The following is a 24421-nucleotide window of genomic DNA, read 5'->3' as shown; positions in this document are numbered from 1 at the left end:
GCGCCAAAATTATACAGATGGTACATCTCAGTGTGCTTGAAAAAAAGTCTAATGACATTTTCTTGTATCATGTACTTTATTTTTGTATTATTGAAACCTAATATTCGTAGGATAGTTGGTATACGAATTTCTGTTTACGTAGTCAACCGACAGTACACGGCGTACCGAGCTTATTGCCTACAAAGACGGGGCGGCCAGGGAAAGGCAACGAGCGACCAGAGGATTGAAATCATTAGACGTGTACAACGACGTGGTGTGACAATCAGGTGGTACCGAAAAAAGGAATGTAAACGGTTTTTGGGTTGTCAAGAATGTGTAATTCGCTTTACGTGAATTGAATACAACCAGTCTGTTTCTCAACAAGTCGATAACGAAAGTCGTAGTAGTAATGACAAGCTAATATCAAACACAATGTATTTCCATAAGTACAAATTCAATCAATCACCAAGTAGGTAGTTGTGGATTAATTACAATCAACTGTTGCACCTTTTTACGGCAATGCCATAACTAATACTAAATTCGCATTATTTTCTTTCTGTACAACAAAATCGTAACGAAAAGAAAACCCATTACTTCGTTTCCTCTTACACCAATACTACAATAAATGTTCGAAATGACCACCATTCGCTTCTACACATTCTTCATTACGGCGAACCCAGTTTCGTCGCACTCGTTCACACAAATGCACATTGGCCTTTATGGTATTGGCAGCATCTAAAATTTTCTGCGTCAACTCGTCCACATTATTTACTGGCTCAGCATAAACAGGTTCCTTCATATGGCCCCAAAAGTAAAAATCCAGTGGATTATATCAGGGCTGCGTGCTGGCCATCGACGTGGACCCGAACGCCCGATCCATCGTCCTGGAAATCGACGATCCCAAAATCTGTGTACTCTGTGACCAATGTGGGGTGGAGCACCATCGTGGTGGAACCACATGTTATGACGTATGCCTAACGGAATGTCTTCTAACAACGTTGGTAACAATGTTTCCTCTAGAAACGTTCGGTAATATTTACCAGTCAAACGTGCAAGTAAAACATAGAGCGCAATAATGTAATTATCGAGCATACCCGCCCACACATTTACGGAAAATCGTCGCTAAAAATGTGGTGCCACTACGCGGCGAGGAATGTGTTCACTCCACGTGTGCACGTTACGGAAAGTAGTTATTCCGTCGTGAGTGAAACACGCTTCATCTGTGACGAGTATTTTGTTGACAAAATGATGCTGCGCACTGTATAACAAAAACCACTCTGAGAATTCACGTCGCGGAGGGAAATCTTGTTCTTCCAATGCTTGTACGCGTTGAATGTGGTAAGGCCGCAGACGTTCCTCTTGCAAAGTGCGATTAACGACAGAGTGCGATATACCCACGTGGCGGGCGATGCTTCTAGTACTCTGAGAAGGATGCGGTCCAGAATTCTTTCCTCAGCTTCCAATGTGCGATCTGCGCGTTGTGGGCCTCTGCCTTCTGCGCGGGGCAGTAAAGAGCCAGTATCTCTCAATCTAAGGAAATTAAATACGTACTCGTCAGCTGTATTCTGACATGACGTAACAAAAGCGGAAAGCATTTCATAACAGAAGATACGTTTCGCATACGGACGAAAATTTACGAAGGTGCAGATAACTACTGTACTTTATTAAGATGTAAATGCATAATAATCGCATACAAGCAGAGAATTACCATGACACAAACCTTTGGTGCAGGAAGTCGTCGTTATGGGAAGCGTTCTCGATAAATTCGTACAGCTGCCCTCGCAACACCTTTTGCCTCGCCATAAATTAAATGCATATCGCTTAGTTCAGCTATAGTAAACCTCTTTTCCATCCTAACAGTTAACAGAGTTGCAATAACATCTGCACAGGTTACTCGCCTACTGTCGTCGCTCGGTGTATTACTATGACGCAGCCACTCAGGTCGCAGTTGCCTATGTGTATACGGTTTACGCTCGCGATGTCAATATGCGCAGCGGGCAATAACAGGAAGCGATTGCTTACGTACGTGCACGGCCAAGAATCTACTTTTCCGAAACCACTATCCTGAGACGAACTGTTTTTTTTTTTTTCTGGGATAACCGTAGGAAATACGCAAACATGTTACTAGTCTTTTTTGTCAAACATTGCGAGATGTGCCATCTGTATAATTTTGGCGCCTTATACCGTTTACACCCTGTATATTGTGAACAGTAATGGTCCTATCTCAGTTCCTTGGGGTACTCCGGAAATTACTCTCTGTCGGTCTTCCACCTAGTCTACATTTCTTTGTGCACATTTATCGCTTCGTTCTCCAAGTTTGAAAGCACTCTTATGATAGATCTCTTTTCCAGCGGCTCGAAGATACTGCTGTGCTTCTTGCCGAATGTCGTCCACAATGTCACAGTTTTGTCCTCACGTATGCTCCTTAACAGAACCGAAAAGATGGCAATTGGTGTGTGCCAAGTCGAGACTGTTGGGAAGATGTCCCGAACTTCTCTACAGTGAGACGAGCAATGTGAGGGGGCGCGTTACCCTGTTGAAGGGAGATCTTCCCAAGACATTTGTCACGCTATGCTAGGCGGACATACAGAACTGTATGGATATATGGGGCTGCATTCATTGTTTGTCCAGATTCAAGAAAATAAGCCGTGATGGAACCCTGTGCACACAAAAAGAGTGACCGTAACTTTCCCAGCAGATGACACTGTCCTTACCTCTTCCTTAGAATCCAACTCCAGGCAGGGCCATTCCTTACTCGGGTGTTTCGTTTCAGGCTCGTAATTACAGAAAGAGCATTCGTTACCTGCCACAATGCCCGTCAAAAAATCATCTCCTTCATTTTGAAATTTCCGAAGGTGTTTCATCCATCTGTTAACACTGCTGTTGCCCATGGAGATGAATATCAGAAGCACGCCTTTCCTCTTTTACAAGGAATTCAGACAGCACATTGTAGAAACGAAACAATGATGTTGGCCATTTTGAAAGTACTCCCTGTGGTTGCTGGAGAGTCAATGTGATTATGGCCGCAAGACGGCAGTTAACAGGCTTTGAACACGGAGTAGTGGTTACAGCTAGACAAATGGGACATTCCATTTCGGAAATCGTTAGGGACTTTGGTATTCCGAGATCCACAGCGTCAAGAGCCGGTTCAGCATACCAAATTTCCGGCATTACTTCTCACCACGGAAACGAAGTTGCCGGCGGCCTTCACTTAACGATAGAGAGCAGCGGCGTTTGAGTAGAGCTATCAGTGCTACCAGACAAATTTGCAGCCATTCATGGACTTCATGTTCCAAAATAACAATGAAACTGTTGTGCTCTATGTCACGGAGCCAGAATCGTTTGCTATTGGTCTGCATGAAATAACTGTACATCTACATCTACATCCCTACTCCGCAAGCCACCTGACGGTGTGTGACGGAGGGTACCTTGAGTGCCTCTATCGGTTCTCCCTTCTATTCCAGTCTCGTATTGTTCGTGGAAAGAAGGATTGTCGGTATGCCTCTGTGTGGGCTCTAATCTCTCTGATTTTATCCTCATGGTCTCTTCGCGAGATACACGTAGGAGAGAGCAATATACTGCTTGACTCTTCGGTGAAGGTATGTTCTCGAAACTTTAACAAAAGCCCGTACCGAGCTACTGAGCGTCTCTCCTGCAGAGTCTTCCACTGGAGTTTATCTATCATCTCCGTAACGCATTCGCGATTACTAAATGATCCTGTAACGAAGCGCGCTGCTCTCCGTTGGATCTTCTCTATCTCTTCTATCAACCCTATCTGGTACGGATCCCACACTGCTGAGCAATATTCAAGCAGTGGGCGAACAAGCGTACTGTAACCTACTTCCTTTGTTTTCGGATTGCATTTCCTTAGGATTCTTCCAATGAATCTCAGTCTGCCATCTGCTTTACCGACGACCAACTTTATATGATCATTCCATTTTAAATCACTCCTAATGCGTACTCCCAGATAATTTATGGAATTAACTGCTTCCAGTTGCTGACCTGCTATTTTGTAGCTAAATGATAAAGGATCTATCTTTCTATGTATTCGCAGCACATCACACTTGTCTACATTGAGATTCAATTGCCATTCCCTGCACCATGCGTCAATTCGCTGCAGATCCTCCTGCATTTCAGTACAATTTTCCATTGTTACAACCTCTCGATACACCACAGCATCATCTGCAAAAAGCCTCAGTGAACTTCCGATGTCATCCACCAAGTCACTTACGTATATTGTGAACAGCAGCGGTCCCATGACACTCCCCTGCGGCACACCTGAAATCACTCTTACTTCGGAAGACTTCTCTCCATTGAGAATGACATGCTGCGTTCTGTTATCTAGGAACCCCTCAATCCTATCACACAATTGGTCTGATAGTCCATATGCTCTTACTTTGTTCATTAAACGACTGTGGGGAACTGTATCGAACGCCTTGCGGAAGTCAAGAAACACGGCATCTACCTGTGAACCCGTGTCTATGGCCCTCTGAGTCTCGTGGATGAATAGCGCGAGCTGGGTTTCTTCACATGACCGTCTTTTTCGAAACCCATGCTGATTCCTACAGAGTAGATTTCTAGTTTCCAGAAAAGTCATTATACTCGAAAGCAATGTGGGACTTACGGCGGGGATATCTGGCTTTAATGAAGTACTGCAGCAGGCGACCGACGTGAATGCCTTTGCTAACAGCACCTCATGGCCTGCAGCGCCTCTCCTTGGCTCATGATTGTATCGGTTGGACTCTGGACGACTGGAAAACCGTGGCCCGGTCAGATGAGTCTCTATTTTTGTTGGTAAGAGCTATGGCAGGTTTCGAGTGTGGCGCAGACCCAATGAAGCGATGGACCTGATCCGTCAACAACACACTGGGCAAGTTGGGGTTGCTCCGTAATGTAATGGCCTGGGTCCTCTGGTCGCACTGAACCGATCATTGACTGGAAATGGTTATGTTCGGTTACGTGGATATCATTTGCAGCCATTCATGTACTTCATGTTGCAAAATAACGATGTGTGCTATGTAACCGTGCCAGAATCGTTCGCGGTTGGTCTGAAAAAGATTCTGGGCAATCCGAGCGAATGATTTGGCCACCCATCGAACATTTATGGGACGTAATCGAGATGTCACTTCGTGCAGAAAATCCTGCACTGGGAATAGTTTCGCAAGTATGGACGGCTACAGAGGCAGCATGACTCAATACTTCTGCAGGGGACTTAAGCTACTTGTTGAGTCCATGAGCACGTTGAGGTGCAGCACTACGCCGGGCAAAGGAAGGTCCGACAAGACACTAGGACTACGGTCGCAGGTTCGAATCCTGCCTCAGGCGTGGATGTGTTTGATGTCCTTAGGTTAGTTAGGTTTAAGTAGTTCTAAGTTCTAGGGGACTGATGACCTCAGAAGTTAAGTCCCGTAGTGCTCAGAGCCATTCGAACCAAGACACTAGGGCGTATCCCGTGGCTTTCGGCACCTTCGTGTATTTTTCTTAACGAGTGTTGACTTGATGGAGAATTGGCTGCCGTAGTCTGCATTTTGGTTGTTCAGCAAACATTGGGCCTCAGTAATCACCCGGAAATGCCGGCGACGAAATAGTTTCTTCACTCTGCGCCATTTCAGGGGAGGCGCGAGGCAAATATTGACAGTGTAAACAAGCGACATGTACGAATGTGTCCTGTGCAGAACGAATTGGGTTTACGTTTAGTACGTCACGGTTTCGCTCTAAATGAACATCTTTAGGTGGCACCAAAAGTTCAGCAACAGTTTACGTAACTAATTCTGGCAACTTCGAAGAAATGTATGTGCCGTTCGCATGACTCTCCTGTGCTATGAGAATTACTTGCGAAGACGGTTGATAAAATTTAGGGAAAGCTTCCCCTAATATCGTCACGAAATGGCGGTTGTATACTCCAGTAATGATTTGCCACTTATGAGCATAATCTGTGTGCACGACACCATGGCAGTCTCAGATAACAGCATCATCGCCCACACACGCACACCCACCCACACGCACACACATACACACAGTGAGAGAGAGAGAGAGAGAGAGAGAGAGAGAGAGAGAGAGAGAGGCAGAGAAGAACAGAGCAGACGTATTTACTGATCGTATTTACTATGACATCTACTCCTATTAGCAGAACTATTCTCCTGAGTTCATAAATTCAGTTCAAAAAAATGGTTCAAATGGCTCTGCGCACTATGGGACTTAACATCTATGGTCATCAGCCCCCTAGAACTTAGAACTACTTAAACCTAACTAACCTAAGGACATCACACAACACCCAGTCATCACGAGGTAGAGAAAATCCCTGACCCCGCCGGGAATCGAACCCGGGAACCCGGGCGCGGGAAGCGAGCACTCTACCGCACGACCACGAGCTGCGGACATAAATTCAGTTAATCTACATATAATAACCATAAGTTTCGCACACAAGTAGAATCTGATGAAACTGAAAGTCTCAGATTAACGCAAATCATGCACAGGAATTTCCAGCAAAGTTTTACACCTCCAAATGTTATTCCATCTGCAAATGTTATTCCATCTGCACACCATCAGTCGATACGTGACAGAAAATAGAGCCTTTTTATCGTTACCGCAACCAAAAAGTGTAGTTATCCGAGGTCTGCATGGCATGACAACTGCTCTCCAGTAACTGAACTGTAGTGAATTTGGTACAACGTCTAATGTCCAGAGTCTTAGCTCTCAAATCAGACTAAAGATACACAATATGAACACCTAAGTAACGAGTACGGCTTACGGGGTGAAGTTTCTAAAGGTAGGACAGGTTTACTGGTGGAAGTGAAAGCTGTGAGGGTGAGTCGTGAGTCGTGCTGGGATAGCTCACCCGGTGGAGCACGCAAAAATTTTCTGGGGTAACTCACCAGTTGGAAAGAAAGTACTGACTGCACAAGAGCGGGCAGTAAGAGTAATATGGGGTGTTCACCCTCCGACGTCATGTGTACGCCTCTGCATGGAGCTAGGAATTTTAACAGCGCTGTCGCAACACATATTTTCCCTAATTGCATTCGTCATACGCAACCCAACGCAATTTAAGAACAGTGATGTACGAGGTGCATTCAAGTTCTAAGGCCTCCGATTTTTTTTCTAATTAACTACTCACCCGAAATCGATGAAACTGGCGTTACTTCTCGACGTAATCGCCCTGCAGACGTACACATTTTTCACAATGGCAGCGGCGAAGGCTTCTTTAGGATTCTGTTTTGACCACTGGAAAATCGCTGAGGCAATAGCAGCACGGCTGGTGAATGTGCGGCCGCGGAGTGTGTATTTCATTGTTGGAAAAAGCCAAAAGTCACTAGGAGCCAGGTCAGGTGAGTAGGGAGCATGAGGAATCACTTCAAAGTTGTTATCACGAAGAAACTGTTGCGTAACGTTAGCTCGATGTGCGGGTGCATTGTCTTGGTGAAACAGCACACGTGCAGCCCTTCCCGGACGTTTTTGATGCAGTGCAGGAAGGAATTTGTTCTTCAAAACATTTTCGTAGGATGCACCTGTTACCGTAGTGCCCCTTGGAACGCAATGGGTAAGGATTACGCCCTCGCTGTCCCAGAACATGGACACCATCATTTTTTGAGCACTGGCGGTTACCCGAAATTTTTTTGGTGGCGGTGAATCTGTGCGCTTCCATTGAGCTGACTGGCGCTTTGTTTCTGGATTGAAAAATGGCATCCACGTCTCATCCATTGTCACAACCGACGAAAAGTAGGTCCCATTCATGCTGTCGTTCCGCGTCAACATTGCTCGGCAACATGCCACACGGGCAGCCATGTGGTCGTCCGTCAGCATTCGTGACACCCACCTGAATGACACTTTTCGCATTTTCTGGTCGTCATGCAGGATTGTGTGCACAGAACCCACAGAAATCCCAACTCTAGAGGCGATCTGTTCAACAGTCATTCGGCGATCCCCCAAAACATTTCTCTCCACTTTCTCGATCATGTCGTCAGACCGGCTTGTGCGAGTCCGAGGTTGTTTCGGTTTGTTGTCACACGATGTTCTGCCTTCATTAAACTGTCGCACCCACGACCGCACTTTCGACACATCCATAACTCCATCACCACATGTCTCCTTCAAGTGTCCATGAATTTCAATTGGTTTCACAGCACGCAAATTCAGAAAACGAATGATTGCACGCTGTTCAAGTAAGGAAAACGTCGCCATTTTAAGTATTTAAAACAGTTTTCATTCTCGCCGCTGGTGGTAAAATTCCATCTGCCGTACGGTACTGCAATCTCTGGGACGTATTGACTATGAACGCGGCCTCATTTTAAAACAATGGGCATGTTTCTATCTCTTTCCAGTCTGGAGAAAAAAAAATCGGAGGCCTTAGAACTTGAATGCTCCTCGTACATACCTACAACACTAGACGAAAAATGACGTTTATTTCCGATGTAATTACAATGAAATCCAGACCTTTAGCTGCTGACAGACGTGGATAAATATCAACGGTGACATTTGAAAATGTGTGCCCCGACCGGAGTTCGAACCCGGGTTCGTCTGCTTACAAAGCAGACGCGCTATCCGTCTGTGTCAACGAGGACACACAGGATAGTGCGACTGCAGGGACATATCTCTGGCATGCTCCCCTTGAGACTCGCGTCTCCAGCGTACTGCTCATACTCGACATTTGTAGTGCCCTTGCCCACTATACTCATTACTCGCGGCAGTCAATCTACCGATTCCCGCGAGAGTTCGTGCGGTGTGAGTGCATCCTCACTGTAAAAGATCATTGGCCGGTAAGCCTCATCTATATGAATATGGTATCTGTTCTTTCGGACATTTCCGAAAGAACAGATACCATATTCATATACTTATTACCCATTGTTAAAATAACGAAAAGTGTGTCATCCACAAGAGTGCTAAAAGGAGTCCGTTAAACTTCGGTTACACGATAGATTAGTCAAATATAAAGGTCGCAAATTCAACTAAATACCTAGGAATTACAATTACGAACAACTTAAATTGGAAACACACAGAAAATGTTGTGCGGAAGGCTAACCAAACACTGCGTTTTTTTGTCAGGACACTTAGAGAACGTAACAGACCCACTAAGGAGACTGCCTAGACTAGCCTTGTCCGTCCTCTTTTAGAATACTGCTACGCGGTGTGGGATCCTTACTAGACAGGACTGACGGAGTACATCAAAAAAGTTCAAAGAAAGGCAGCACGTTTTGTATTATCGCGAAATATGGGAGAGATTGTCACAGAAATGATACAGGATTTCGGCTGATCATCATTAAAACAAAGGCGGTTTTCGTTGCGACAGAATCTTCTCACGAAATTCCAATCACCAACTTTCTCCTCCGAATGCGAAAATATTTTGTTGACACCGACCTACATAGGGAGGAACGATCACCACGATAAAACAAGGGAAATCAGAGCTCGTACAGAGAGATATAGGTGTTCATTCTTTCTGCGCGCTATACGAGACTGGAATAATAGAGAACTGTGAAGGTGGTTTGATGAGCCCTCTGCCAGGCACTTAAATGTGATTTGCAGAGTATCCATGTAGATGTAGATGTAGATGAATGGCTCAGAAAGTAGTTCAATATGTAGCAGTAAAATGTTTTGATCATTTGCCCAATAGCTTAAAATGTCTGACAGGTAGAGAAGCAAGTTTTAAGTCTAATTTAAAATCGTTTTCCTGGACAGCTCTATCTATTCCATTGACGAATTTCTACTTAAAAGCTCGTAGCCAGAAGAAAAGATATTTTCTAAAGTGTAGTTGCATGATTAGAAGTAAAATGATGATGTGTCCATTAATATTAATACTAGTTATGTATACGTACCTATGAACTCACTCGTACCACATCATTTCCATAAATGACTTATTCAGATGACCTGTGGAACACGTAACTAACTAACGAAAGTCCCAAGTTCGTGTTTCTGGCCACCACACAGTTTTAATCTTTCAGGAAATTTAAATATGGCTCACACTCCGTGTACAGAGAACACGTCACGTTGGAAAAAATTCATTGTTGTACTGCGACAAGAAAAATAACGGTAACGATATCAAAACTGCAAAATATCTGCAGGATATGTAAAAAATATTGGGGTCGAGTTCCTGTCAGTACAGGGTAAAAATGTCATCGTGTATGGCATTTATGATCTATCAATTACAAACATTTCATAAACTATTGTACAACTTTACATCGGTAATATCTAGTAAAATAGGCATTTCGTGACATTTGTTTGACGTTTCTTCTTTTTTGAGATTGAATAAAATAGCTCACAAAATTTTACAAGGAATTTTTCTACATTGCATATTTTCTGTTGCCGCTGCGAAAGCCACGAGTTGCGCTATCACAAGATATCTTTGGAGCTTACTTCGTAATACGTCGTTGTGCGTGCCTTATAAACTCTCCTTAGCTCGACCTATAACACAGTATATCCATGATACACCATACAGTAATATAGTCACATAATGATGTAGACCATCAGGTATCGTAAACCTTCTAGAAAGTTGAATGAATATTCCATGAATGTGGCTTACAGTGCTGCGTACAAATATTTATTTGCCCTTAAGGACCTGTGTCTCTGCATTGTCCTACGAATGCTGCGTGGAGCATTCTCCAGCTAAGGAAGTACGCAGAAAAAGCTAGTTTTCCTGGAACAGTTTTGATGTAGCATTTACTCGCCGATAAGGCATCACTTATATTACGGTCTGTTTCGTTTCAGGTCTGTCGCAAGCCAGCTGATAATGGGTCAAGCTGTGATAGCGGAGACGTACGACAGCGTCACCATCTACTTCAGCGACATCGTCGGCTTCACCGCCCTCTCCGCTGAGAGCACTCCTATGCAGGTAGGTAACTGACTGTCTCAAGTGCCCCAGTCTAAGCGGAACGCTGGCCTACTGTACTTACCTCATCATAACGTATTGTTAGCAAAGCTGTGTCACTATTAACCCTGAGTAGGAGGATGGAAATTGATTTGTAGCCGGGTATCTCTCCTGAGAGTAACTTCGCCCTGCACTTATAAAGACAACAAAAAGGTATGCAAGGTGTAACGGGTAGCGCAGATGTTTTTAAGAATGATGCCTTGTATGTGTGGTGTATGTTATCCAGGGACGTAGAAACGATGGAGAGGCTCCGTCCCCGCCGCAGCCGCAATGGTCCACAACCCCATGACGACTACCGCCGTCCACTTCACCCCTCCACTGCCCCACACCGGACCCAGAGTTATTGTGCGGTTCGGCCCCCGGTGGACCCTTCAGGGAACGTCTCACACCAGACGAATGTAACCCCTATGTTTGCGTGGTAGAGTAATGGTGGTCTACGCGTACGTGGAGAACTTGTTTGCGCAGCAATCGCCGACATAGTGTAACTGAGGCGGAATAAGGGGAACCAGCCCGCATTCGCCGAGAGAGATGGAAAACCGCCTAAAAACCATCCACAGACTGGCTGGTTCACCCGACCTTGACACAATTCCGCCGCGCGGGTTCGTGCCGGGGACCAGGTGCTCCTTCCCGCCCGAAAAGCCGTGCGCTAGACCGCGCGGCCAACAGGGCCGGCCATGATACCTTAATGTGTTCATAATCATTGTTTTTTTTTCTCCGCGTCAGATAATCTTCCCACAAACACATCACATAGTTTATTACTTGATATCTTCTCCTCAGTAGTAACTGCTCCACTGTGTCGGCTATGTCTGTTACTATAGACCAACCGTATTGGATGCACACATCCACACTTCAACACCTGACCTACCACCCAGGGCAAAATGAGCATTAACGGCTTGTTCTTGTTACATGCACTCGGATGTACTTCCCACCGCACACGACTTGTAATACCTACAATTATTGATCAAAAAATGAAGTAAATACTAATGTAATGTTGTTCAGAACACCGCTTTCACTCACCGACAGAAATATCTGCGGTTATACCTATTACACCTTGTGTATAAAATATACTGTAGGTTTAGTTAAACATAATGTTACGGTATATTATGTTACCAGAGTTGCCCGTTTTACGATACGTCTGCTTTCAGGTTGTGGACCTACTGAACGACCTCTACAGCTGCTTCGATTCCATCGTCGGAAACTTCGATGTCTACAAAGTAAGTAACTCACACTCGCACTACAGAATAATTGGATAAGTACTAAAGGTTCGAGGAAAATTGTACCGGAGTGGAGCAGTTTGTTTCCAGTAATAAAACGAAAACACACATCTGGACCTAATTTCATAACCGTGTGAGGAAAGACATTGCTGGGAATGGACTGAAAGCGATAGTTGTTTGTAATTGTCGGATTGTGATCGTTGTAATATAGGCTATTAGTACGCTCCTTTCATCTACATCTACATATATACTCCGCTAGCCACCAAGCGGTGTCTGGTGGAGGGCACAATTCGCGCCAAAGTCATATTTCCCCCCTCTGTTCCACTCTCGGATCGCGCGAGGGAAAAACCACTGTCTGAACTCCTCAGTACGAGCTCTTATTTCCCTTATCTTTGAATGATGATCATTACGCGATTTGAAAGTTGGTGGTAATAGTATATGCTCTACATCCTCGGTGAAGATTGGATTTCGGAATTTACTGAGCAGCCCCTTCTGTTTAGCGCGTCGTCTATCTGCAAGTGTGTCCCACTTCAAACTTTCTATGAGATTTGTAACGCTCTCGCGATGGCTGAATGTACCAGTCACGAATCTCGCCGCTCTTCTTTGGACCTTCTCAATCTCTTGAATCAGACCCAACTGGTAAGGGTCCCATACAGACGAACAATACTCTAAGACTGGACGAACTAACGTATTGTACGCTATTTCCTTTGTTGAAGTACTGCATCGCTTCAGGATTCTACCAATAAACCGCAATCTAGAGTTCATCTTACCCGTTACTTGTGTAATCTGATCATTCCATTTGAGATCATTTCGAATAGTTACACCCAGATCCTTGACGGATGTTACCGCTTCCAAAGACTGATCATTTATTTTGTACTCATACATTAATGGGGATTTTCGCCTTGGTATACGCAGTAGGTTACACTTACTAGTATTGAGAGATAACTGCCAGTCATTACACCACGCATTTATTTTCTGCGAATCCTCATTGATTTGTTCACAACTTTCGTGTGATACTACTTTCCTGTATACTACAGCATCATCGGCAAACAGTCTAAGGCCGCTGTCAATACCATCAACAAGATCGTTTATGTAAATCGTAAAAAGCAGAGGACCTATTACGCTGCCCTCGGGCCTTTAGGCACTCATAGTTACAGAATGATGCATTTTGCAAATAATTTTAACCATCATCTACAAACGGTTTCCTATGCTTCTATCTACCTTAGTGACCTATTATGTAAGAAGTGAAACATGCATGACAGTAATATTGTTTCAACTTACGTCACGAAAGACTCCCAGTCAAACCAGAATAAGCCTTATAAGTTATTATCGTCTAAATACGAGCGCCTAATATCATAAAACAATGACTGTACCATATTTTCTTTCGAGAGAAATGGGGCTCATATAACGGGCCTATTCTGGTTCTTTGGGAACTTTTGTTCCGTCTATAATGAGTAGGCCGTTAGCGACATGTTAGAACCATAAGCTTCATCTTTATTTAGCTATAAAATTTTACCAAGCGCGTCTTGTCATTTCGCTGTTCCTTTTTATATCCACTTCCCAGTTAACACTGTTTTAACGTCTCTTGGAATTGTATGAACATAATTATTTGTTTGAATGAAACGAAAGACTAGAATGTAAGAAAAATACGTTTCTGATATGTTTGATCTTTTCATGCACTTTTAATAGCTCATTTTACTAACTATTGTTGTATGAAATTGGTAGAAACCAAAAACAAAGAGTTTTCAGGATTTTTTATTATTATATTTTGTACTGCCCACACACCAGACTGCATGAAAGCCAAATTTATAGTTAAGCTTCCGCTTTGCTTTGGAACTTCGCTCGTCGTCTTTCATTGTCTCATGCTGAATGCTTAAAGGTAAAACCTTGCATTGCTTTGCAACGTGCTCATACAAGTGCTTTACGTTACGCTACTGCTAATGTATGAAGGAATAAATTTGTACCAGAAATTTTCAGAAAGAGGGGGGGGGGGGGGGGGGGAACGTCGGTGTCACACATTCTTTCATTGGGAGACAATAGTCAAGGCCCTAGGTCAATTATACAGTGTCTCGTGAAGTGAGGGCGTGAAACAGTGTTTATGGTGATCCGTTTGTCGGGCGGAGAAGCTACACTCAGCGGCTTAACGGGTGCCAAGCAAGAAGCTATGGTTATGTGCCAAAACCGGTTTTCTCCTCTTTCTTCCTTCCTTTCATTCTCTGCTCTTTCACAAATTCCACCCGACTCCACACAAGCACTGGTTACAGCCATTTCTGCGATATGGTTAACACATTTGACACTTCTTAAATTGTCGGAGATACGTAACGAAACTCTCGGAGAAAAGCGACAAAATTTCATGTTTTGTAGCCGAAAGACCGTATTTTCTAGGCCAAAACAAATTTATTTGTCGATATAGTCCTATTTTCAGTTAATTTTCCAGCGTCTTTCCAGATTATGTACAACTTCCCTGAAATAGTGTCTCAACTGTCTTACAATAAACACATCCAATCTCTGACACAGTCTCTGTTTGGCATCAGATCGTTTTACAGTCACAAATTACATCAGACTTGGGACACGCAGAAGTCGGAGATCATCAAATATAATGAATGAGGTGGCTGATCCAGTAATTCGTACTTCAGATCCCTTAGGATTACCGTTGGCTGAACACATTCTCCTGATAAAGGTTTGCTTTTGTAATATTGCTCATTCCGCAAGTTCTTTTCATGCAGTTGCTCCTGAGCACTTGAGTACTTTTAGTTTGTTATTATTTAGCTCTCACCTTTACCTTTCCGCCTAGTATTATTTATGACTATTGTCTTCCGTCTAGCACTTCATCACTGTTTTATCTGTGGTTCGAAGTAACGCACACTCTTCCTATCTGCAGTGATAAATCAGTGCATAACCAACCACTACTGAAACAGTAACTCTCCCATTTGCTTAATATCAGCATTTAACGAGATCACCTATCCGGCTTGTCTCTAAGGACTTTCCTTTAGGCGGATGTACTTGTTCACCAGAGCACACAACAAAGCAAATTTTTGTCCGTGATATATGGAATATCATTTACCTGCCGATGATTCTCTCAGACATTCTGACATCTAAGCCCACTCCACTTGTCGAATGTTGCAGATCCTGTTTCACTGCACACTGCCTAACAAATGCAGCCAACTGGTGAATGTACTCGCAAGGTACAAAGGTGTCACTCGGACACCCACCCGTTGTTACGAGATGTTTCGAGTTGCTACGAAAATTAGCTTTTGAGTACTTCATAGAACTATTGGCCGAATTTGAAACTTCAGGCTGCTCAAATAATCTACTCATTAACATGTACACTCTTACGTTAAATGTTTAACTGAATAAGTTAAGTTTTAAAGTAGGAAACTGTGTATACATCTTGACACAGAGTAATCGCGGCGCGAAAATTTCTCGATTTACATTCATCCAGTGTTTGAGAAAGAGAACACCTACCGACTTTCAATTAACTTCTGGCGTAATTTAAAAACAAATCAAAACTTTTTCTCTGTGACAAACCCGACGAAATAATGAAAAAACTTATCGTTTCCCACATTCTAGATGTTCACGCAGTGTAGCATTGTCACAAGGCACACTTTAATTTATTACTTCTTTATAACCACCTCTATTTGCAACAGATTTTTCAGACTGTATCCACAAATACCGCTGAACGAGTGTGCAAAATGATATCATTTTATGATTCATAGTTCAGAAGATATGACCTCATAAACACTGAGATGAGTGGAAATCCAGCGTTTCTTAAAACGTAGAGTAAATTACCTTTATTGTATCCATCTAGTGCTTAATCATGAGAGCACTTTGAAAGTTGAAATTAACTTTAAGTGTAATTTAAGTACACAAATGTTTGACACAGTGATTCAATTGCAAGCTAATCAGATGTCTGAAATTGTTGTACATACGAAAGTTCGGTTCGTTGAACAATCGGGTCTTTTGACATGGGTCGGTAGCGTTATTCTAATGTAAACTACAACAGCACTTGAAAATTGGAATGAATTCCTGAAGCAGGTCATGCTACACAAGAAAAGAAGTAACTGGTTAATTGTTTTCTTAATTAAAATCAGCTAGTTACTTACAAATTAAATAGAATTTGACGACTCTTTTATTGATACGGTGTGGACCAAGTCAGTTCACAGTATATGTATACATGATTATTGTTAACATTAATTGACACTTTTTCAGTCCAGCTCATACAGCTACACTTAAAAACATCGTATTTTACTTGCTACCAGTTCTTATGTAGAAATTCGTCCAAGCAACAGAAGGATCTGTGCAGGAGAAATGATTGAAGTTAGATTTAAATCTTGATTTACTATGTGTCACACATTTTATGTGATTGGGCAAATGATCAAATATGCTCTGTTGAAGCATACTGTACACCTTTCTGAGACACTGACAGCTTTGATCATGCGTACTAAATGTCATTTTTCTCTCTAGTTTCGTAGGTATGGACGTAAATTTTCTTCTCAAATTATGATGGATTATTCATGACGAATTTCACTAGTGAATATATATATTGTAATGTTGAAGTTCAAATGGCCAACTCCTTGAAGACATAGCTTGGTGACGTCCGCGGGTGAACAGCAGCTGTTAATTCTTACTGCTCGCTTGTGTGCAATGAGCACTTTATTTCCACGTGGTGAGTTACCCCAGAAAAATGTTTCATGAGACGTTACTGAGTGTAAATATGACAAGTCATTATGTCAGGAGACTAGTTCATTTATTTCCAAGAATAGCAATTATATCAAGAGCTAAGATAGCAGAACATAATAATGAAAAGCTCAGTACTCAGTAACACGCTTCTTCCAGTTCAAGCTTTCATCCATATGTACACCCAAAGTTTGATGACTTCTACAGTGTTTACTGACTCCTGTTCATGTGCTACATCAGTTGTCAATAAGACCTAGTTGTTGTACAGCACGGAATATGCTGCGATTTCTTTGTTTTTTTTTTTCAAAATTTAGGGAGAGTCCCTTCTCCAGGAACCATTTAACAATTCTTTGAAACACATTATTAACAATACCTTCTGTTGCTTTCACCCTAATGGGATTTATTATAACACTAGTGTCGTCTCCAAAACGTGCTAATGGTGCTTGCTGAAAATTGAACGGAAGGACTTTTACGTATGTGTGGAACTGGTGTGGACCCGAAATTGAACCCTGTGGGACTCCCTTTGTGCTTTCTCCCCAGTCAGTAAAATTTTATATTCTTGCAATATTGTCTCAATTTTTAAGCACAACTTTATACATTCTGTTTTTTAAGTATGGCTGAAACCAGTTGTATGTAAAGCCGTCAGTTCTATAAAACCTGAATCTTGCTAAGACTGTAACATGTTGTGCACAATCAAATGCCTTCGAAAGGCCGCTGAAAATACTAACTGGCGATGTGTTAATGTTTAATGCTGGTAAGATCTGACGAGTAAATGTCTAAATAGTATTCTCAGAGAGCAACCCTTCTGGATCCCAAACTGTGATGTACTAAGCAAACTGTTCCTTCAAAAATGTGAGACTGTTCTTGAGTACATTACCTTTTGGAACAGCCGGTTCATTAGTTAACAATTTACCATACAATATTGCGAGACTAGTATAAAGAACAAGTGCCGGGACACATGTGTTTATCCTTTGTACTTAACTTCATTATTACACTTATGCATACTTTTTTTGTCAATTGAGATGAAATTTTGAAGTCAATAATAGGCCAATGACGATACAGCAACTGAAAACACATGTCAAGAACGCGTCTTCACTTTGTGAATTGATAAGGAAAATGTATGTACTTACCCATAAATAAAATTCTTTTCTTCAGAAAGAAAAAACTGATGTGTACTTTTTATTGCAATACCCTGGATATGCTTCCTGCAATATTTAGTCACTTACTAGGTATTTAGGTACAGTTTGTTGACCCCAAAAACTGTGCAATACTACTAACCAGTAATCAGACAAAAATTATACATTCCATATTAAAATTAACTTCCATATGGCTACAGTCCTGTGAAGGGAAATGGTTTAAACTAAGTGATACTCCTTTGTAGCTCCTTTGGATTAGTTTTTTTTTGTCTCGAGGGCCACAAAGTGGAAGGGGTAGGTAATGCTAATATTATTTTCAATATATGTCTTTAGGCAGAAGACAAATTAAACAAACTGCTACAGGCATACATATTGTGAAAATATATATTGCTGTGACGTTCTTCTTGTACGAAACTTGTTTTGTACGAATATTTAATTGATTGGGAAATGTAATTGCTCTCATTTTGTTTCTCGGATAAAAATCGGGACAGTTATGTGTCCCTAATGATTTTCTCTGGACACCAGGACATTTGTGTGCCAACCTGGACGTCTGGCCAACCTATGCTAGTACGGTGATAATGTTGAAACTTTTCCCCCGTGTAGTGACGGTGTTTTGTTTCCCTGCAGGTTGAGACGATCGGCGACGCGTACATGGTGGTGTCGGGGCTGCCGGTGCGGAACGGTACACAGCACGCCCGCGAGGTGGCTCGCATGGCACTGGCGCTGCTGCAGGCCGTGCGGGGATTCACCATCCGCCACCGGCCGCACGACCAGCTCAAGCTGCGCATCGGCATCCACACAGGTAGGCAACCCAGCAACACACAGCAGTGACGTGCGTCGCCTTTCACGACCGTTATGTGGCGCGGCTGAGAGGACAATGGCCCAATCCAACCCCACATGTCGAAACCTACCATGAGACTTTTTATACAGGAGGAATACGTCGAAAGAAATCCACTGTCCAGGTTTTATCTCCTAAGACGCCTTTAACAAAAATGTGGAAGTGACTTATTTTTTTCTGCACGAAGATCAGCTTATAATAACAGTTTGCAGAGCCATTCCTGCATACCGCATGCCTCGACGAATGAGAAGAAACGGATGTGACGAGAGAATCTAGAGCAATAATCCTAAGTGCTAACACACAGATTTTATGCACCTGCACAATTGTCACTCTTTTTAAAAACCTCCAGCTTATATCGCCAGCTAGACTGTTGTGGATATACAATGAAGAACCAAAGATACTGGTACACCGGCCTAATAGCGTGTAGGGCCCCTGAGCACGCAGAAGAGCCGCAACACGACGTGGCATGGACTCGACAAATATCTGAAGCAGTACTGGAGGGAATTGCCACCTTGAATCCTGCCGGGCTGTCCATAAATCCGTAAAAGCACGAGGGGGTGAAGATTTGTTCTGAACAGCACATTGCAAGGTGTCCCAGATATGCTAAATAATGTTCGTTTCTGGGGAGTCTGGTGGCCAGTGGAAGAGTTCAAACGCAGAAGAGTATTCCTAAAGCCTCTATGTAGCAATTCTGGACATGTGGGGTGTCGCTGGAACTGCCGAAGTCCGTCGGAAAGCACAGTGGACATAAACATATGCAAGTGATCAGACAGGATGCTTACATACGTGTCACCTGGCAGAGTCGTATCTAGGCCTATCGGGGTTCCCAAATCACTCAAACTGCAAGCGCCCCATACCATTCCAGACTCACACCAGCTTGAAGAATCCCATGCTGACATGCAGGATCCATGAATTCATAAGGTTGTCTTCATATGCGTTATCGTCCATGCGCTCGTCACAATTTGAAACGAGACTTGTCCGACCAGGCCAAATGTTTCCACTCATCAACAGTGCAATGTCGGTGTTGATAGGCCCAGCACAGTAGACATAAACATATGCAGGTGATCATACAGGATGCTTACGTACGTGTCACCTGTCAGAGTCGTATCTAGACGTATCAGGGTTCCCAAATCACTCCAACTGCAAGCGCCCCATACCATTCCAGACTTGCGCCAGCTTGAAGAATCCCATGCTGACATTCAGGGTCTATGAATTCATTAGGTTGTCTTCATATACGGTCACGTCCATCCACTCGACACAATTTGAAACGAGACTCGTCCGACCAGGCAACATGTTTCCAGTCATCAACAGCCCAATGTCGGTGTTGATAGGCCCAGCCGAGACGCAAAGCTTTGTGCAGTGCAGTCACCAAGAGTATACGAGTGGGCCTTCAGCTCCGAAAGCCCATTTCGACGATGTTTCATTAAATGGTTCGTACGCTGACACTTGTTGACGGGCGAGCACTGAACTCTACATCAACTGGCGGAAGGGTTGCACGTGCGAATTGTTGAACGATTCTCTTCGGTCATTGGTGGTCCCGTTCTTGCAGGATCTTTCTCCGGCCGCAGAGATGTCGGAGATTTGATGATTTCCAGATACCTGATGTTAACGGTACACTCGTGAAATGGTCGTATGGGAAATTCCCCACTTCATCGCTACCTCGGACATGGTGTTCCATCGCTCGTGCGACGACTATAACGCCACTCTCTAACTCGCTTAAATCTTGATAACCTGTCATTGTAGCAGCAATAACCGATCTAACAACTGCGCCAGACACTTGGTGTCTTGTATAGACGTTGCCGACAGCTGCATCTTATTCTGCCTGTTTATATATCTCTGTATTTGCATTCGCATGCCTATACCTGTTTCTTTGCCGCTTCACTGTAATTCTTACAACGGAGATTTCGAGAGGAATGAAAATACCACGGTACTGTTTGATGTCACATTACTAATGGATTTCATTAATTCAGATTTTAGATCCTTGAAATTGAATCTTTCTTACGCAAACATCATTTTTAAAAAAAATCCTGTCGCATAGTTCTGATAATAATTTTAGAATTTTGTATACCTTACCTGCAATGCAACAGTTCCTTCTGTATACTCTATGGCCTTCACAAAAATGCATAGCACTGCTGAATGATGAAAGCAAACATTTTCCATGCACGAGACACACCTAACAAAAGGAAACGTAGTGCATTCAGGCACTTCACAGTAATTACTAGTTTTATTCAGATACAGGTGTGATGTAGTAAGAAATGTTCCCCACTCGTTATTCTGGATACTGTGCAGCACACCAGACATTCTTTGTAGATCATATTCCTAAACTTTACAATGCAGACTGATAGTGCACACATGACTGAAGTTTAAGATTACTGTTAAGCTGATAAGCCAGAAATTGCAAAGATTTATCTGAAATTATATGGTCTGATAATTACCTCGCTAATTCTTTCCACTGTAGTAAAATTTTTAGTAGAGCGGGTGAATCACATTACTTGTATTGTGCGGCATATGCATTATATCAACATGCATTATATCAAACATATATTTGTTTGTCTCAAAGGCAGATACATCTTTTTGTCCAGGCCTAGAGTCCACCAAAGGAAATGAATTATTTTCTGCGTCTCGTAAGATGTTTCGATTGAAATTCTGAAAATCATCCTTTCTGTTTTTCCAGCTTTAATACGTCGATTACAAGCTATTTGCAACTAACCGATCTTTTCTTTTAATTTTCTTTAGTTTCCTGAAGACAGATATAAGGCTGCAGAACCAGTAAGAGACTTGTTCATTCCATTGTTGTATATGAACGTCTCATAACACTTATCAGTTGCACAACCGACTCATGTTTTTCTCTCGCCTCAAAATGATAAAGCGCGGTTCTGTCCCGAAGCGTGATTGATCATCGATGTACGTCAAAGTTGTGGAGATAGCAGCAAATTTCAGCTTCACATCAGCAACAAATTTATCTATCGTACTGGCATTTAATAAGTTGACCTCTGTATGTGAAGTACATAAAATTGTCGCTGTATCTGGATCCTGGTCCAGCTTGCGAGGTCTGGGTTGTTACTATGGAATTTGGCAAGGCTAGTTTCAGAGGGTGGCCGGATGCACTTGCTGTCGCCACACCGTACCCCCAAGGGACAGAATTAGTTTACCCCAGCTGTCTGTGTCCAGCAGAAACCATGAAATAGCGAGAACATGTGTCAGATGTATGTGACTCGTGTAAGTGAGGCGAGACTTGGGGACCAAACCGGTATTCACCTAATGGGATGTGAAAATCCGCCTGAAAACCATATCCAGGCTGGCCGGCACACCAGCCCGTCGTCGTTAATCTGCTGGGCGGATTCGATCTGGGGCTGGCGCACCTACCCGAGTCCAGGAAGCACCACATTAGCGCTCTCGACTAACCTGGCGAGTCACATAAAATAGTCTTTCAAATTTTTCAACATTCTATTCTGTATGATTTCTTGAATCTGCTTAAGCACATCGAAAGAGCAAGGAAATCAGCAACGTTCATCTCATATACGATTCAGAGGGTCAGTCTCGTAAACTTCCATCGGCAATGGCGCATTGGCTCTCACGACTCGTTCTAAATCTTTCGAACAGTTTTCCGTTCACATTGTCACGGGTTTCATTTTTTCGTATATTTGTTATTTCATGTATTAGCATTTGTATAATTCCTGTGAGATTTCCTGAAACATAACAGGGTTTGGACATTGTTTAACCTTAAGTTTTTTCTCCTTTCTTCACTTAAAAAATATTTCACAGCCATTTCCTTGTCGCTAAAGGCTATTACAGTTTACATGATCTTTCGGCAAAGACATGCATTCTTGTTGCAAGCTCTTATTAGTACAACTATTATCGTTAGAAGCACAATTCACGGAATCGTCAGAGTTATTTACTACTTCTTCTAATGACTCCTCAGTTTAAAGCTATCAGCATCGTTTTAAGGAATATCGAAGAAATGAACTAACAAATAACACATATCTAGAGCTTCTGAAGAAGTGGGGAATTCGATTTTGGATAACATTCTTCGTACTTCATCTGTGCAAGACTTAGGAAGTTAACTGGATTCCACATTATTATGAAAGTCTGGAATCTGTATAAAGACAGGTGCCTTTATTTGGCATGTACAGTAAGTATATGACCAAACTATGCAGACGCCTGTTTATGGACAGTAAAATAGTATTTATCTACACTTCGCCATTGTGATGAAATCTTCTGCATATACCTTCTGTGAGTTATCTGAATGTTATGAAGAGGTCTCTACCATCCCGCCCCATTCTTTTTAACTCCGTACGCACAGTCATTGTGCTCGCTAGACTGTTGGTATTACTTTGGAAGTCACGGAACACGGATGGTTCTTTCCGCGGATTCCTGCTGACTTTTGCAATCGTCTCCTCAATTATGGAAACACGTTTGAAAGTTTAATAGTAAAATTCTAAACTCGCATTTGTGTCTGGTTAGTATTGAAAAATGTATAACTTATTTTGTCATGAATACATGTAAATCTCAGTGCAGCATCGGAAATACGTTAATACTGAGTATTGAACGAAGAATGTGAAGCGTACACTATGCGATAGGAAATATAGGCTAGCCATTACATCAAATAATTCGCCTGCGAGAGAGCAATTTGTTTACAATGAAATTTACATATGTTATTTGACTGCGAAACAAATGAATCAGATTAACATGTTGGCCCTGAATCTTGTTAATCTTTATCTTTAGTCTTGCAAACAATAACTGTACCAGAACTGTTAATTTAATTACACAGCAAATGAATCTAAAATTTAGCTCATCTGACTTTCTGATAAAACTGCTTGAAAACTCACAAGGTAGCACTTTATTCAGATCTTCTACTGGTATTGTGCCTCTGACGTAATATAATATTATTCACAAGTAACAACCTGACAATCACTGTGTCTTACAATGGACATTAATTTTGATGATAATTAAATTTGTTAACCTACCTTTGAGAAAGGAACGCTTGTCGGCTCTGCAACTTGTAACTATTAAGGTAACTGTCAAAAATCCGATTTCATTTGCCGTACTTCCGATGTACAATCCAAGATAGTGTCTTATCACTTTTTACAAAAAGAATGCTTCTGCAGCACACAGATCGCCATGTGCAATGCGACTATACAAACACATTCGTAAAGGTAAAGAATGGAAAATGAGGACTAAACGTAACAACTGATAAAAGAGAACAAAGACTCCAAGTATAACTTGCTTCATAAATCCTAATTACAGTACACTCTCTCATAAAACGTTAGTAAAATATTTCTTAATAATTTACCTGTGTACAATTACGTTCCTTGACACTTGTTTTAATTACAAGACAATAACGAATACAAAATTTCTGCACCAACTTCAATCATACGCAATGTTCTAACAATAAGAAACTACACAATTACAAATACAAAAGAAACTGGATTACCTTATACGTCGGGTTACGTAATTGCTCCATTGATACAATTCCACTTACTCAATATTTTTCACCAAAACATATTGTTATAATACCCTTTTTAAATAATGCTACCCCGCACTACACGCCAGGCCAGCATGCATCCTTTTCAAACCAACTACATTGCCAGACTGTCTGACACACTGACAATTACTCTCTTCAAACGAAGTAACCTCTCTGACCAACGACTGTGGTATCAGAAACTGAAAAGAATGTGGTTATATCGATACTATGTAGGTTGAGTACATTTATCAAATTTACAAC

At 42.3% G+C, this 24421-nt stretch overlaps 1 protein-coding gene across 2 annotated transcripts in view; it reads left to right on the top strand.

Moving 5' to 3' along the window:
* The window catches only part of LOC124612952 (atrial natriuretic peptide receptor 1-like), a 1199832-nt gene that overhangs the window by 1155671 nt on the left and 19740 nt on the right, over window positions 1-24421 (top strand). For both annotated transcript variants that reach the window (XM_047141468.1, XM_047141467.1), the window contains 3 exons: window positions 10672-10795; window positions 11977-12045; window positions 18486-18660. In XM_047141468.1, the coding sequence (XP_046997424.1) occupies window positions 10672-10795; window positions 11977-12045; window positions 18486-18660 (368 nt within the window). The remainder of the gene's footprint in view (window positions 1-10671; window positions 10796-11976; window positions 12046-18485; window positions 18661-24421) is intronic.

Source organism: Schistocerca americana, chromosome 4, assembly GCF_021461395.2.
Source record: "Schistocerca americana isolate TAMUIC-IGC-003095 chromosome 4, iqSchAmer2.1, whole genome shotgun sequence".
Lineage (NCBI taxonomy): Eukaryota > Metazoa > Arthropoda > Insecta > Orthoptera > Acrididae > Schistocerca > Schistocerca americana.
This window is presented reverse-complemented; position numbering and strand designations above follow the sequence as displayed.